Consider the following 17,268-nt stretch of genomic DNA (forward strand, 5'->3'; position numbering starts at 1 on the left):
TATCTGCCAGGTGGCACACAGCGGCTCATACACAGTTACTTGACTGGGTACCTTATACGGGGGTGACTGTGCTTGTTGTCTTCCTCCTCCTCTAGCTCTTGGCCAGTCAGGGACTGCTCTGACAAACTCCGGCTCCTCCATTCGTTCTGTAAGACTTCCAGCTGAGAAAAGAGAATATGGGTTAATGTCAACAACTTCAGAAAACGGGAAATTTACACAAAAAAAATTTATCTGGGGTTCCACACCCTTCAGGGGACAAGAAGCAGTGGAAATGAACTTTAATATAACTGGGAAATAAAAAGTGGATATATAACAGTTAACCAGGTAAAGGGAAATAAAAGATACTGACCTCCTCTATGAAGTAGTTCAATTTGTACCGCTTCTTAACAGCAGGATCAAACATGGTCTGTGGTACCCAAAGGTGGATTTGCAGTAATCCCAGATGACCCCACAGACAGCCACTCTGAGCCTGCTCTGATAGGCTTTCAAACTCCTTCTTTTCACCAACAAATAGCTGGATGCACATGACAAGCAGTGAAATAATCTCCTCGGGCAGTGGCCCCTGGCCAGTGAGGCTTCTAAGCAAACTCTGAACGTGGCAGGCAGCCGTGGTATCTTTGTTGAAGGCGATGTGATCACAGTTCTGTAAGTATTCCTCCTGGAGCTCTCTGGGCAAAATATCCTTTATTGAACGAAGCTGTTTAAGCAGGAGTATACATTGCAATCTGCAATCAGTGGTCCTGCAAAGAAACGTCAAATCCCATCTTTAAAGACTTTACTTTTAGCAAATCAATTCCAAGAAATGTATCAATTACAATTGATTTTAACCTTCTTGTTCATTATTCTCATTTTACACTCTGCAAATGGAATCATTATATTGGAAACATATTCAATATTTTCAGACTAAGCAGAGATATATCCACAATAAATAACTGATCAACATGATGTTATCATAACAGTGCTCATTGACTGTTCAAATTTGTTTTAAACAAAACATTTAAGACAGGGAGAAGAAAATAAAGGCATATGGGAGGTGAGATGTGGAGGGATGGAGTATAAACACTGGCATGGACTTTAGCTCAAATGGCCTATTTCAAAGCTGTGTAGTTTATGCAATTAGGCTCATCTGTCCAGATGCAAACATAAACTACATTCAGAACAGGAACAAACAGTTTCACTGTCTTTCATTCCATCTGTATAAATTGGGGCCCAGGAGCAAAAGGACACTGTTTATTCATTATGGTACTCAGATGCGCTCTGTTCACCAAGAACTGGAAGGAGGCATCCGTGACTAGATGTCAATTAGGACACAGTGTGGAGAGATCACTAAAGAAAATGACAATTAATGGACAACCAATAGGAGGGAGTCAGGAAGCAGAAAAAGATATTGGGAAAGCAGCAACATTTGTGATATTCCAACCTACAACAGTATTGAGTTGAGACCCAAATAAACTAAATAACAAACCAGTACTTTGGAGGACCTCTTATTACACAATAGACAGAAAAGACAAATAACCCTCCACTTCCAGCACTCACATCCCTTTTCCCTCCAATCCCACCTCAACACAAATATTTGATGTCAAAGCACAGTGTTCTCTAGAAGTTATGATCATCAATGCTGAGCTCTGTCAGGCTGAACATGTCGTTTGGGTGGACGCAGTATGGTTGCCGAAGCAGGTGCTCTATGGAAAACTGGTGAGTGACAGAAGAAAACACGCCGAACAACAAAGGCACTACGGACATACTGAAGATGCACCTAAAATAGGGCAACATGGTTGTTGACTCTTGGGACACCCTGGCCACTGTCAGACATGAATGGCGTGTTAAAGTGAGAAAAGAAGTGAATGGTTTTGAGGAACAACATGAAAGATGGAAGGATCGGCAATATCAGAGGAATCATCAGGAGAACCCCACTCCCCCAAAACATGGTTATGTACGACCTGTGGTTAGACAAAGTCTGTCATGTACTGGCATAGGCATCAACAGATCCATCTACCATGTACTTATGCTCCTTCATTGTTGGCCCGTCGTCCTCGAGCATGAGGGACATACAATACTACTTTCTCCAGAGCCTCTTCATGAAATGGCAAATCATGGGACAACAACTAAGGGAAGCCGGTGTCCAGCCCACTCTCACCCTGGAACAAAGGTTAATCTCTCAATATAGAAACAACAATCTAATCCAGGGTATATAGGTTTTTTTAATACCAAAAATGTAACTATTTCCACTCTATTTAAATAAGTTCTTCACCATGCATGAGACTTGACTAAGGTTCCAACCAGTTAAAAACTGATTCCATCAATGCCTCTCTGCTGCAGATTGCTGGCGCATGTGAAGAGTTAGATGTGAAATTAATGGGTGGGCAGGAAAGACCAGCTGCCCTCCCTGCACAGCTGCCCTTCAGAGCACAATGTAATTGAGCGAACAGGATGTGTAAAAGCCTGCACTCTACCACAACACTGGAGCGTTCTTAACACAGTGCCAATCCGCTTTTGGTCTCACTGTATCAACAGTGAATATTTGGGAATATCTTAATGAAACAGAACAACACTCACATTGGTAATTTCAAGGAATTGCTCTGGTGTAAGGAGTGGCTGAAAATAATTTTCAATGACGTACCCAAATCCTGCAAAAGAGTTAACGGCCATGTTGGTCCACAGGAGGGCGCTGACTTCCTGCAATTGCCATGTCTTCTGTAGCCACTCTCCCAAAGTGACCCGAGATGACGTTACCATGCTGACTCCACTGGCGTCCCAGGGAACAAACTGGCTGCTGTTGGTCAGAATCTCAAAGAAACACTTTGGCTGGACAGCTCTGCTCAAGATGCCAGGACCCTAGTAGAAGAACACGGTGAACACGTTAATGATCAGTCACTCATTTCCAAATCCAAATTGGTTATAGTTCATTTACGTTCTACAGCATTTGGGAAATGTTAGGATGAGATTTTCTTATGCAAAGCGTCTTTCCCTCCCCCATGCTATGACAGAGAGGGCAGCCTGTTACTGCAATGTCTCATGTTCATGTGACGAGCAGCCAGGATGGCCTCTCTCTTGCTCACCTCCAACCTGTGCTTCTCATCGTGGTATTATCAGGAGGTCGGAAAGTAAGTATGCAACAATTATGGGTACAAATCTACCACTCCACGGTCCAGTAAGTTGTTGCTCAATTTTTAAAAGCATCTCCTGCCATCCCCTCTCCCCAAAATAATGCTCTGAGCTCTAACCCGCAGACAACCTTCCGCCAGGGCTCAATCCATCACTTATACCACTGATTAATTAAGTGGAAATTGCTAGGAATGTACAGAGGATCAAACACCACCTGAAAGATGAACATTTCAGATGTGACCCTCAACCAGCACTGATGGATCGTACCCACATCATTTAAGCACCAGTCTGGGTGCACATTGAGCTCCTGTGCATCCCCTGCATTTTAGTGCTGATAAAGGGTCATATCTGAAAGTTCACCTTTCTTTCAAGTGCTCTGGAACGCTACCCTGCATGAAGGGCACTATATAAATGCAAGTTGTTGTTTTATAATTTCAGCCTCCAAACCAGTCATTTTTTTTCCATCTCTTTTGCTTCCTTTATCAGCTTTGCCAGTCTACAATGCATTAGTTTATAATCAGTTCAGTTAACCGATATTGCCATTGAAGTTAGTTAACTCGCAACAGAAACAAACCTTCAGTGATTTGTCCACAACAGTCTCCAGTCGCTGGATCTCTTCTATCGGTCTATGAGGCTTCCATGTTAGCCAACAGTCAGGCTCTGTAGTCACACTGCTGGTCCAAAACGATCTGAGCACAGTTGACAACAGCTCGGAAGAGAGCAAATTCAATTGTTCAGGAGACAGCTGGGAATCAGGGAAAGGTCAAAACAGATTGTTAAATACCAGTTTTTCTGTGAATCAGTGAACATGACTTTCTAGCTTAAATGTAAAAGAATGCTCTCTCTCGCCTTCCCCCCGTGATTCATTGACTGACAATGATGGCTTCAATAAACTGCCTCAATTAGTTCTACCAGCGTCCACTTCAATTTCCACCCATCTCCTCCCCCCAAAATGATGCAAGGGCATTGGAAGTTTCAGTAATGTTATTAATCCAATAGTGGCCAACTGTGTGGCTAGACATTGGCTGGCCTATGAACAGTCAGGCAATTAAATTTACATCGCCAACCAACTTCAGATCACACTGCTACAAGTTTAAAAATACATTCAACAAAGCATACTTTTAGTGCTGCTAGAGCCAGTGAGGGGTTAGAGGGGAAAGAGAAAGGAAATGTTATCTGTGAAGTGAAGGAGACCCTGGGAAAGACATGGACTACCTTTAGCACCCAGTGTCATCATGAAGCACTTATCACAAAGGAGCCAGTTACAGTAGTGGGAGGACATCTCAAAGCACTTCACACAGTCATAGAATAAAGCTCTTATTGTGTCCTAATCACAAGCTCAGAAAAGCAATCTGAACATACAAGTTTGGAAATCTCACCTAAGTGGCAAAATTCAATTTGGTGATAAATTAAGTTTTCAGGTTTAACACAATTTCCAATTGATACTTCTCAATTTCAATGTAGTCTTGCCTCCACATCCAGAATGACTACAATGTGAATTCTTTCTACACTGTGTAAAAGGCACTCCAAGTTTGGACATAGCAAAACTAATGTGCGAGTTAAGGAAACAAACATAAATGTTACACCCGGATGAGCTCATTTCTGTACACACCTCATCAGTGTGCGCTAAATACCAAAATCCTCGGAGTTCTTCGGGAGGAGTTGGAGTGACTCTCAGGCAGAAGGTTATGATTTGACAGAGGTCAGCACGCAGTGCTGCTTGGTCTGGTTTGACCCTGTGATTGAAAAGACAATACATGAAGAATTTTATAACGCTCTTGCACTTAACTATATTGCTGGATAAGAATTCATCTACTGTACAAATTGTTTACAAACTAAAATTACTTTACAGCATATTGAGCTGGTGTTGCTGAAAGATGTACAAGGATCTATACATTTCTACAAGAGTTAGAAGTTGACATTCAGCAAAATCTAACTAAAGGACAACCTTTGCTCAGTTTACCTGGAGGCCAGTGATAGATGCAGCAGGTCTGCGCTCACTTTAAATTTACAGAGCAAGGCCAGATATTCTAATGCAGGCCACAGCTGAACTCTGCTGGACAGCTGGTTACAACACGCTTCCTCCAAGTGAGGTACATCCGCAAGTTCCTTCAGCTCGAAGTCTTCAGAATTTGGGGAGCTTAAAAGTCCTTGAGACCTTAACTCCAATATTTGAGCATCCACCAGGCACTGTGCCACATCTGTAAGCACAAAGCAAGGGCCTTAACACCTCGAAAGAAACACTGCGGTTTATAAAGCACCAAGCTAAATTACTGCGTACAAGCAAAGCAGGACCACCAACATCTCCAAGGTGGGACTGGCCTGAGAAAGTTACTAAATCTCAAGCAAGTTACTGTAACCTTCTTCCCACCCTGACACTGTCCCTCAACCCAGCACCAATTCATTTAAAAACAATCTTTCGATTGCAGTCCACAGGTTATGAAGATGGTAAATAGCAGGTACATGGATATACTGTTAGCCTTTTGACGTGCTCTGTTTGGATTTTTCAAATCCAGCTCAGAAGCCTCATCTTCCTCAAAGGAACCAATGGGATATAGATTAGGCGGCAATAATTTAAACAACCAAGCTCTGTATGATCCAAATGTTTTGTTGGATGGTTGCAAGAAACACCAGTGATTTTATTGCCACCTGGTTACACACTGTTGGATGGCCAGTCCCCTCATTTATATATGCATTTTGATACACAAGGGAAAAATAATAATAATAATCCTTGCATTTGATACAGCGCTTTTCACGTCGGGAGGACGTCCCAAAGCGCTTCACAGAATATACTGTAAAGTGAGTTGACTGTATATTTGTGGGCGAACGCGGCAGCCAATTGCGCACAGCAATGTCCCACAAACAGTCATAGATTGAAAATGACCAATTTAATTATTGTTTTTGGTTTTGGAGGGATTATTATTAGGTGTGTGGAGTAAGGAAACTTGCCCAAGGTTTCACCCCCTGCCTGGAATTGAACTCAGGTCTCTCACTTGCAAAGCGAGTGCTCTAACCACTGAGCTACAGGACTCCTAAAAACAGTTATTGCCACATTTTGCTGACCGGCATTGGGGGAGGAGTGTTTGGGAGGGAGGGGCTGGGGTGTGAAAATAAGCCGGCTGGCTGCAGGAAACCAGCTATCACGGTCCAGTTAGTTTGTAAAATCCCAGCCTGTGTTCTAACAACAATGTTATGATGTGTCTTTCCTGGGTATAGGAACCACTGCACATTTATGGGAGATTGTCAGTACTACAGGCTATTTATACAGCATACCACAGTTAGATTCTGCTAAGTGATTTGCTCTCAATAAGAGCCCCCCTGCTAACACCAAGTTCTTCTTGATTTTCCAGTCGGTGACTGCCGCTCTCATTCTGTGTAGATAATCCTCGGTACGTGTGGTTTGGGTGTGTTTTTGTCCGAGCCCCACCACATCCAGAGCAGAGCTGACAAGTTTCAGTTTTGATGCACATTCCACAACACACTCAACCTGGAAAGGAGCGGGGGGAGTTGGGGGCAGAAGAGAGAATAGAACTTAGTCAGCTTCAATTGACTTACTAAAGCATTTATACTCCAGGCGATCAAGAACACAATTGTAAAGTGTCAACACAGTATTGAATCATTAGATATAATGTGTTGCATTAGATATAAATGCATTTAATGCATTTGCACAGGTAGATTTAATGTTCCATATTATTTAAGCCACTGAGAGGTCTGGTCAGCACTACTGGTGTTGTTGTGCCCAGGAAAGTGAATTTTATCCTGCTGGACTATATCTCCTTAAAATTTAAGATTGCTCCGAATTTGTGAATTTAGTTGTAGTTTGGAATCCGGTTTTCTGTAGTTCTTTAAAATACTGGCTTTGAAATTGAGACTGAAATTTGAGAATTTTCCCCTGTTCTTAAATTTTAAGACAAAATTGTCTTAACCATTAGTTACATGAATTATAATGGTCTGATTTCACACCAATTGTGACAGTAACTAGAAACAGTCTACAAATTGAATGGACCACAGGATGACTTGTAAACCACTTACAAACTCCACAATCAATTCTTCAGTGAACAATATTAATAAATAGTCTCATTTTTCCTCATGATAGACAACTAAACCAATTTTTTTCCTGAGTGCATAACGAAGTTTGGCCAGAAAAGATAGCAGGTCCCACAGGCCAGATTCTGCAGTTTTTAATTTGTTTCAAGTTCTGGTAACCTCTATGTTTATCTGCATAATTTATTAAACTGCATTTGAATTCAAACATGCCCAGCATCATTTTAATTTTGGTGTAGGACATACAGAGATGGTTAGATATTTCACTGACAACAATAAATGGGCAGCATTAAGCTTCATTTACCTTGAACGGTAGGGGTCTGCCCAATGATTTCTGTATTTTCTTTATACTGGCAGTTACTCCACTGGGGCTCGACAGGTGGCTCTGCAGGTTACTAGAAACTACCTGAAGTTCTTGAGACAGTCTGGCAGCAAAATATGAACACGAGTTACAACACAAACCAACCCCTGGAGCTGATGACACAGTATATAATTAAATAGAGGGCACAATTAAGCTGAAGTGTTGACTTCATTTTACAGTTACTCTATTTCACCCACCTGGTTACAACTTCAAAATCAACAACAGGGATCGGGGACTACTGAATGTGATGTAGGGAAGTAGGGGAGAGGGGCTACCCAATGGCAATATTAACAATCTTGCCAACCAATCTAAACCTTCAACTTTAACTCCAGGCTTCTAAACTTGACATTATTGTAGATCGAAGGATCTCCACTTAAAGTTCTTTATTTAAAAGCCTCTTGTACACTTCACTCAGATTTACAAAAATGCTCTTCTGAAATAAAAGCTGAATATTTTAATCCAGGGCAAAACAAAAGCCAAGACACTGGGCTACGAATCCTACTTACTCGTACTGAGAGTCCCCAGTAAGCTGTGCGGAAAGATCTTTGAGCAGGTGTTTCATCACCCAGTGCCAGTGCAGTGAGAGCAAGGCCAAACCTTCGGCATCTGCTGTGATTCTGTTTGACAGCTCCCAGAGTCGATCCCGCCAAAGTGTGTTGCACAATGCCTGAAGAGAATCGGGAAACAAGAGTTATTACTACTGGACTACTGAATGATTTGACTTACTAAAGCATTGATATTCCAGCTGATCAAGCACACAATTGTGGAGTCCTGTAGCTCAGTGGCTAGACCACTCGCTTTGCAAGCGAGAGACCTGAGTTCAATTCCAGGCAGGGCGAAACCTTGGGCAAGTTTCCTTACTCCACACGCCTAATAATAATCCCTCCAAAACCAAAAACAATAATAAATTGGTCATTTTCAATCTACGACTGTTTGTGGGACATTGCTGTGCGCAATTGGCTGCCGCGTTCGTCCACAAATATACAGTCAATTCAATTTACAGTCTACTCTGTGAAGCGCTTTGGGACGTCCTCCCGACGTGAAAAGCGCTATATCAAAATGCAAGGATTATTATTATTATTATTAGAATTGTAAAGTGTCCACAGAGCATTGAATCATTAGAAATAATCTGTTGTACAATATTTCAATGCATTTGCACAGGCAGATGTAATGTTCCGCATTATCTTTTACCGAGATTAACCTCAAATGTGTGGTGCTTCGTACATGTTTAAGTGAACAAAACAAGGAGATCTGAATGTCTCACTGTTGTGGTGTGGCACCAATCTGTTGCTCATTATAGCGTTTTCAAAGTGATTATGCCAGGCATATTATTTTGGCACAGTTTCTCTATTATTCATGAAAACTAGAGATCAAAGCTTCTCCCTGGAGCCAGCTTCTCTCTGGTGTAAATTTACATTACTAGCTGCCTCATTCTCCAGGCCAAGGATGGGGATATGTAGAAATGTAATTTGAACTATCACATAACGGGTTAAAAACATCTTGCACTACAGTGTAAACAGCCCTTCACCTTCTAATTGCACTGTCCTTGTGCTGTCCCTGTATCAGTAAAATTGGCAAGCCTATTATCTATTGGCAAAGAATCAAAAGATCTCCTCCAAGGTCTTTCCTGCCTTACTAAAATTAATTAGTAAGGAGTATCACTATGCTTGACCAATTAACTTGACAGACAATACAAAGCTATGCAAGAGTAAAAACTACCAATTAGGAAATTGGAAAAAAAGTATGCATGTGAGCAAACTATTTTGGTTGGATAAGACTTGTGTATCATGTATTCTAAAAATATATATATATACTCTGTACAATCACATATAATTCAAAGTTGTCCTGCTCGGGTATTGTAACCTGAAAGGACCTCTTCCCTCACTGCAGTGGGTCAATAAAGCTTACAATGGTTTATTGTTGAAACTGTCTTTGAATTGTGTTTATGTAGCACATCTAGCCACGAAAGATAAATGAGGCGATTGCCACTTGCCTGATGGAAGACATTATCCAGCAGTTCTGACCCATGAGATTTTATACAGTGCAGTACAGAGGCATCCAGGAGATCAAAGAAAGCAGCAAGATGAGCGATGACTGGGTGAGGCAGGTTATCGAAGTTTATCATTCCTAAATGTGTGAAGCAAAAATGATTAATTAAAACTTCAAAAACACTAAGATGATTGTTATGCAAACAGGATCTGGACGCTTGCTGTGCTCTTGCAACCCTGGGTTCCAAAGGTAGCATTTATCTGATTTCATTGCCAGAATTGTTTAGTTACCTTTGCGAAATGCAACAGATATCTTTAATGTGCTGCTCCTCAAAGATGTCTTGGTTGCTTCAGAAGCCAGTAGTGTCTTCTCCACATACTGCCTTTCCTCTCTGTCCATCAGAAGTGCCACCCTGGAGAATCAAGGCAAGACAACAAGCAAAGTTAGACGTAAGACTTTGCTCCCCTGTGAATTGAAGATCAAAATCTTTCTCTCCTCCCCAAAGGGAAAATTGAGAGATTTAGAATCTGATTTTTTTCATCCCATTTACAAAGGTTAAGTTTGAGATTATAAATTGGATCCGATAAACATTCCATAAATGAAGGTACACTGTATTTGTAAGCACTGTGCTTAATGCAGTGCAGACAATTTTATTAAGGTCTAATAATTTGTTACTATAATTCTACAGTACATGGAGGATGTGTGAATGAAGAATATTTTATATAAATAACTATAATATAATTATACAACAATAATTTTAATTATATAACTAATACAATTTATAGAATATTATTATTTTTATATCAGCTTACTCAGCTAACTCATCACTAAATTATATGAATAGCTTTATCATGATAGGAACTGGTCCAGAATTTTTTTTTGGTTAAAAACATATAAAACGACTAAAGATGAAAGAATAATGTTTGCATTTGATATAGTGCCTTATCGTATCATTGAAACTTCTCAAAGCGCTTCACAGGATTTTATTGGAAAGTGTAGTGATTGTGTATTTTATAGACGAATGTTGCAGCCAATTTGCGCACAACAGCGTCTCACAAACAGCCTCATTCAAGCCCCAAAATAGCAAAGTAAACAACAGTCATGACTGATGTGAGCACAGTATCAAAGGAAAGCTCTTTTAAGGTTCTTGGGCAATCTACAACCAGAGGTTTGTCTTATTTGACTATTACATTAGAATTGCTTACTTTACATTCAATACAGCACTAGCTTTCTTCTATAATTAATCTTGCAACTTTAGAACTTACAGAATATCCCACTTAGGACAGACACTCCTGATGGCCACCTTTGTTTAACAGCTGCATCAAGAATTCAGTGAACTTCCTAAATTATTTATCGGCTGTCAAAAACATTTTATCAAATCGGGGCGAATGTTGGAATGGAGTTTACAATTCCTGGTTCTGATTACTGAGCCAAAGCTTCGTCTATAATTCACCTGTTAGCAACAGAGCTCAACTCTAAAAGTAGTTCTTTGGAACACTGCTGTCCATCTTTAAACTCCCCAGAATAGGCCACTGAATTCAGCAGAATATCCAAATACTGCTGGTTCCATCGTGGATCCAAGGGAACTGATGGGCCTGCTACAGACAAAGAGAAAATACAAGTTACCTCCAATAACCTGACTTTTTTTTAAAAACTGAATAATAATTATTTCCTTTGATATAACACCTCATCACATTGCTGAGAGGTGTCAAAGCACTTCACAGCACTTATTGCTGAGTGTAGTGACTGTATTTGTAGAAAAACTTGCTGTAACATTTCTAAGTTTCAAAAAACAATTTCTAGGGAGACAATTCCAAGCGTTATTTCCTATTCTAGATATCAGAAATGAGAACATGGATAAATGCACAAGAAGTCACCTAACACAATTGTAATGATTTGATTATTTCACCTCATACAATTGAGGTGTAAGGTGTGCATTAATCTATATCAAAAATCTATTAAAACAAAAGCCCATATAGAACAAAGATCTAATAATATTTAAAAAGGACATATTTTGATTTCATAATTCGTTGTGAGGCTTCATCTATTGCTGAAAAAGAGAAAATAGTGGGGAAACATTTTTTGATGGTTCATATCAGATACCGCAATACAAAACATGTTACTCTTGTGAGTTTGCTTGAAGCGATTGGGAATGGCTGAACATAAAGAGTGTCTCACAGGGTGCAGCTGATATCCTCTATAGAGATCTGTAATGTAAAAGAGCACTCAAACTGACCCCCATTAAAAACCAAATAGAATTTGCCTTTGTGCGAAGTAAATACATTTTCCTTTAATTTCATGCAAGTTCTCCCATCAACCCAATGAGGTGAACAGTTTGCCTGAACAACTAACTCAGGGTGAAGCAAATTGTGAAAAAGTCCAAAATAATAATATAATGCATTTAATTTAGTGCCCATAACATTCAGAAAATCTCAAAAATACTCAACGATTGTATTAATAATAATCCTTGCATTTGATATAGTGCCTTATCACGTATTCAAGACATCTCAAGCGCTTCACAGAACATATTGTAAACTGAATTGACTGTATATTTTGTGGGCGAAACGCAGCAGCCCACAATTTGTGCACATCACAAATGTGCAAATGCTGCAACAGTCAATTTGTGCACATCAATGTCCTACTAACAGCCAAGACAACAAGACAACAGTTGACCAGGATCCCAGGAGAAACTCCCCTCTTTTCAAATATAGCGAAACTCTCAATAACTAGCCTCTGAGATAAATGGTCAACCCCACATGACAAGTGACTCACTCAATATCCCAGCTATTTGAGTATTTTGTACTTTCGTGAAACTGTACTGTAGTCAACTCTGATAAGTAGTTATTTGAGCTATTTCCCTTGAGGTGACCAGTTATCAGTTTCACTGTAATACCGTAGGATCTTTATTATCCACCTGAACAGACAGATTGAACCTCAGTGTAACACCTCATCTGAAGGATGGCTCCTCTAACAAAGTGGCATCCCCCAGGACTGCACTGGAATGTCAGCCCCGACTGTGAAGTCCTGGCACGAAATTTGAGCCAATAACATTTTGATCCAGAGACGAGAATGCTACCAAATGAGCCTGTCTGAAACTTGTGAAGTTTGGATAACTTAAATTACCATCTGCACAGAGCTGCAGTTTCTGAACAATTCCTTTCATTCCTGCAGGTAAGACACTCGAGTAAACAGCATTAAGAGCAGTCGCCCCTGCCTCCAGCTGTGCACGCACCAACTCTGTAGGAAACAAGAAAAAGATCTAAAATCAAAACCTCACCTTATATTACCCAATATTGCACAAGATCAAACATTATGATAAAACAGGGTCTTATAAACTTCTGACTAATACTTTAGGACACATAGCAACATACAATACAAAATTACATTTGTAAAGCGCTTTTCAGGTCGGGATGATGTCCCAAGGCGCTGAACAGTCGGGGATCAGGGAGGGTAGAGGGCAGAGAGGGTAGGAAGGAAGCCAAAGCACGGTTGAAGAGGAGGATCTTGAGGGGTGCCTTGAAGGAGGCAAGGGAGGGAGCGAGGCAAAGGGAATGTGTGATGGAGTTTCAGAGGGTGGGACCAGAGAGGCTGAAGGTGATGGTGGGGCGGTTGGGCAAGGGACATGGAGCATGCCGGAGCCTGCTGAGCGGAGGGAGCGGCAATTTTGAACTTGATCCCCTGAGGAATGGGGAGCCGGGCAAGGGTGGGTGTGATGGGATAATAGAGCCTGGTGTGGGAGAGGACACGAGCTGCAGAGTTCTGGATGATCTGCAACTTGTGGAAGGAAGAGTTGGGGAGGCCAACAAGGAGGCAAAGTTGAGCCTGGATGTAAAGAAGGCATGGATAAGGTTTTCAACGGCCTGAAGGGTGAGGCAATGGCGGAGTCGGGCAATATTGCGGAGACGAGGGAAGGCAGAGCGAGTCATGGCACGGATGTCTAGATCCACCTGAACTTGCTTGTAGTCTTCTTCATTATTAGCTACACTCCCTATTTGAGCTACTCCTTATTTGAGGATCAGCAAACTTAGAAAACGTGCCACTTATACCAGAATCCAGATCATTTATATAAATGGCTAAATCCAATTATATGACACTTCTGTTTAAAAGAATGGCGCACTTCATGACTAAATATAGGCTAGAATATGTCCAATGAACTTTTAGTATTCAAGCTATAGAAATAGTCAAGTCTTCTTTACCCTCAGCAAACATAGTACCAATTTGTGAGATAGCCAGATTGAATGACTGCTTCTAATAACCACACTGGGAATGTTTGCTGTAACAGTATTGACACACTGTAAATGTGACCTACCTGGCAGCTGCTTATAACTTTTTGCCATGTGATGCAGCCATCTAACCCTCAACAGCCAATCCTGATTAGAAGCTTTCTCTGTGACCAGCCTGACAGCAGCCGAGACCACACTGGACTTGTCTGTCTCCTCAACAAGCATTTCATCACTCCGAAATAAAAGACCCTCGGTGTTTGAGGATTGGAGAACGAGCTTCAGATCAGAGAGAGTCAAAGGTCGAGATCTGAACCGGGAAAGGGAGGAGGTGGAGAGAAAAAACAAATTATTTTAAAAACATTTTGTTCTTGTAACTATTCTACTCAGTACACTACAATTTGTGACAATGGTCTTCAAAACTAATTGTCAAACAACATCAACAAACAAGTGTAGGGATTTGACTACTTTATTGGAGAAAAGGGAGTGGAATGCATAATATTAAACAAATTAAATTAAAAAGTATGAGCGAACTGGGGAATATTCACAAAGCATTTTACACTATCTCAGATTGTCTGTTCCACTGTAACACAAATGAGGTTGATTCACCACATTCCCAAGAGATTTGATGTGCATAATTGTGACTTTTGCAAAAGGGCAGAAAAGAGCAAGAAAAGACTGGAGAGCAATACAGATATACACGCCCTTGTTATAGACCTGGCTGTGCTTCTCTCTTAGTATTGGATAGCTCGAGTCCAGACACTTGTGTATTCAGGGTGCTTGCCTACCTGGTCTTGCTGAGACTCAACTGGTTCAAACAGTAGGCGAGGACCTGGCCATCTCGATGCACCATGGAAAGCATAGAGTCCTCTACTGTAAACAGTGCTGATGGAACCGAATCTGGCCACAGCCTTAGAGACAACAAGTTGTCAGCCCAAGATTCATGTGATGCCAAAGTGAGACTGTGATTCTCCACCAGCTCTTGCACCTCCTGCAACAACAAAAAATGGCTTTTAAATGAACTGGCTCTCATTTACAGGGATTGCAATGATTTGTATGAAGTCAGATTTTCTCAGAGGTGACCGAGGTATAAACATTTGAATTCAATTGAAGGGCAGAGGTCATAGTTTAACAAGGGAACACACTTAATAATGTCAATTACAAACTTATGAAACAAGAAGTGAAATTTGTTGACTTTCTTAAAATTAAAAAGCAAATGTTAGAAATTTCTTGCAGAATCAATTCAGTGAAAGGGAGTCCTACCTTCTGGTGAGTTTGAGTGCGCTGTGAGCTGATAAACGCTTTGGAGCAAGCTCGGTGGAATGCCTTTGGCAAGCTCAGACCTCGCTGTAGCTGCTGAACAACAAGAGCAGCGGCATGAAGAAGGGAAGAGATGGAAGAACCACCACCTTTAAAAGAAGGACAGAGTGAAGTGATTAATAATTAGTTTTCGGCCGAGGTACAATAACAGCGAAACAAAACCAACATTTGCACTTATATAACGCCTTTCACACGGATAGTGTCTTAGAGAGTACTTTCATTTTGTACATATTTGATCGTCACAAAATTGCCTTAATGAATTGGGGAGGAGGAAGGGGCAAGAGAGTTTAAAAAAAAAGCAGCACTGTCCAACCCCAAAATAGGGTTGAGGTTTCTTATAGTGAAAATACAGGAGCTAACAAATATCACATTTCAAAAGTTTGTAGTAACTGGCAATTCCTCCACATTTAGTGTCTCTGACATTCCTTTACATCAAAACAAAAAGGGCAAAAGTGCTTGCAGGAAACAGAATGCCAAATGAGTTCAATAACTTCCGATTGTAGGATATCAAGTAGGAATACCAGTGTTGGCAAGACTCCGAAAGTGAGTATTTGACCTCAGGTCAGCCTTAAAGTTTAGAGAGAACAAAAGGGAACATCTGGGAATTGGAGACAATCATCTGCTGCACATTTCTAGGAAAAGAGCAAACAAACCAGAGGACAAGAGAGGCTCACAAATCATCAGTCACCATTTCAAGCAGCCAGAGGCACCAAAAGAGTTGCCTATCTATACAATCACTGAATATATAATGACAGAATCTACTGCACCAGGTCAGATCATCATTTGGAGTTCGATGCTTCCTCTGCATTGGTTGTTCAGGGACTGTGGTAAAATACCCCAGAGACGATGAGGGCAAATTCAAATTCATTTTGGTCTGCACAACATCACAATGTACAGAGGCATAACCATTGAGGAACAACAGGAGTCCTGCAGCTTAATGGTTAGAGCACTGGCCTCGCAAATGACAGGACCTCGTTTGCAAGGTGAGTGGCCTCACCACTAAGCTGCAGGACTCAGTTGAAACGAGAGGTTCAATTCCCAGCGGGGTGAAACGTTGGGCAAGTTTCCTTACTCCACACGTCTTGGTTTACCTAGTAGTAAGTAGGAACCTGGTTATTAGTCGATTGGTGGATCGCTTTTCCGGGGGTAATAATCCCTTCAAAAAATAAAGCAGTAATAATAATAATTTAGTAACTCAATCCATGACTGTTTGTGCGACACTGCTGGGCACAATTGGCTGCCGTGTTTCACCCACAAAATATACAGTCAATTCACTTTGCAGTATATCCTGTGAAGCGTGTTGAGATGTCTCAAAGACGTGGTAAAGTGCTGTATCAAATGCAAGGATTGTATTACTTTATTAAAACAGCATCAATCACCGGTAGAGAACAGAAAGAGAATTGTATGCAATGGCTACCAGGAACCACACTAATAAATTCTATGTTGGCACACTCATCTGTGTTTTAATAAACTGCCAATTGGGCAATCTTCTATTCCTGTGGCAATATGCAGTTACAGAACTGCAATTATCTTTTATTCCCATCTTTCATGAACAAAGAGGGAATTCAAATCCAATAACTTCTGGTGCTCTCTGCAGCCACAGAATGCAAATGCAAGCATTATTAATGACCCAGAACTCTGAACAATTTGCTTTTCCCCAATCTAATGTATGTAGCTCACCTCCTGTCACTGCTTTAATTTCCGAATACAATGACATCAGTTCAGAACATGGACCGTCTCCCACCAATCCTATCCCATGTAGCAGTGCTTTAACATCTTGCTGATCAAACGAGATCTCATCATTCTCTCCAGGAATATAGATTTCAATCCCACGATTTCTCATTGCCCGAGAAATTTCACCATTGGCTGGATCCATAGACATGAAGAGCCTGTTTATAAAACAGTAAAAATGTAAAAAAGTGTAACTGTATCTCATAGGAACACAAGTACATGAGTGAGCTATTGAGGCTGCACATTCAGTTTATTAATTCACTGAAGAGTTTCATCTTTCTAACCCCGTTTCCCTGACTTTTCTTCACTTACCACATTTTGCCTACAAAATGCAGTCCCTTCACTTTATCAGTAAGTCCTGATACAAGTTTTGAGACATCCTACTAATATGAAAGGTGCTATATCAAATGCAAGACTTATTATTATTACTTCCCAAGTCATTTATCTTCCTCTTAAAAAACTCAGTTGACTGTGCTTCTATGTCCATCTGAGGCAAAC

The 17,268-nt window shown here is 40.8% G+C and overlaps 1 protein-coding gene across 1 annotated transcript in view; it reads right to left on the bottom strand.

The window, feature by feature from the left end:
- The window catches only part of mdn1 (midasin AAA ATPase 1), a 107,452-nt gene that overhangs the window by 38,955 nt on the left and 51,229 nt on the right, over window positions 1-17,268 (bottom strand). The window contains exons 46-62 of the mRNA XM_007903533.2: window positions 16,720-16,928; window positions 14,983-15,128; window positions 14,508-14,710; window positions 13,809-14,029; window positions 12,623-12,736; window positions 10,953-11,097; window positions 9,790-9,911; window positions 9,504-9,637; window positions 8,017-8,177; window positions 7,454-7,574; window positions 6,379-6,592; window positions 5,069-5,306; window positions 4,718-4,841; window positions 3,680-3,850; window positions 2,621-2,835; window positions 350-740; window positions 52-161 (exon numbers count right to left, since the gene is read on the bottom strand). Coding sequence (XP_007901724.2) covers window positions 52-161; window positions 350-740; window positions 2,621-2,835; window positions 3,680-3,850; window positions 4,718-4,841; window positions 5,069-5,306; window positions 6,379-6,592; window positions 7,454-7,574; window positions 8,017-8,177; window positions 9,504-9,637; window positions 9,790-9,911; window positions 10,953-11,097; window positions 12,623-12,736; window positions 13,809-14,029; window positions 14,508-14,710; window positions 14,983-15,128; window positions 16,720-16,928 — 3,039 coding nt within the window. The remainder of the gene's footprint in view (window positions 1-51; window positions 162-349; window positions 741-2,620; window positions 2,836-3,679; window positions 3,851-4,717; window positions 4,842-5,068; window positions 5,307-6,378; window positions 6,593-7,453; window positions 7,575-8,016; window positions 8,178-9,503; window positions 9,638-9,789; window positions 9,912-10,952; window positions 11,098-12,622; window positions 12,737-13,808; window positions 14,030-14,507; window positions 14,711-14,982; window positions 15,129-16,719; window positions 16,929-17,268) is intronic.

This window comes from Callorhinchus milii, unplaced genomic scaffold (genome assembly GCF_018977255.1).
Source record: "Callorhinchus milii isolate IMCB2004 unplaced genomic scaffold, IMCB_Cmil_1.0 Scaffold3, whole genome shotgun sequence".
Lineage (NCBI taxonomy): Eukaryota > Metazoa > Chordata > Chondrichthyes > Chimaeriformes > Callorhinchidae > Callorhinchus > Callorhinchus milii.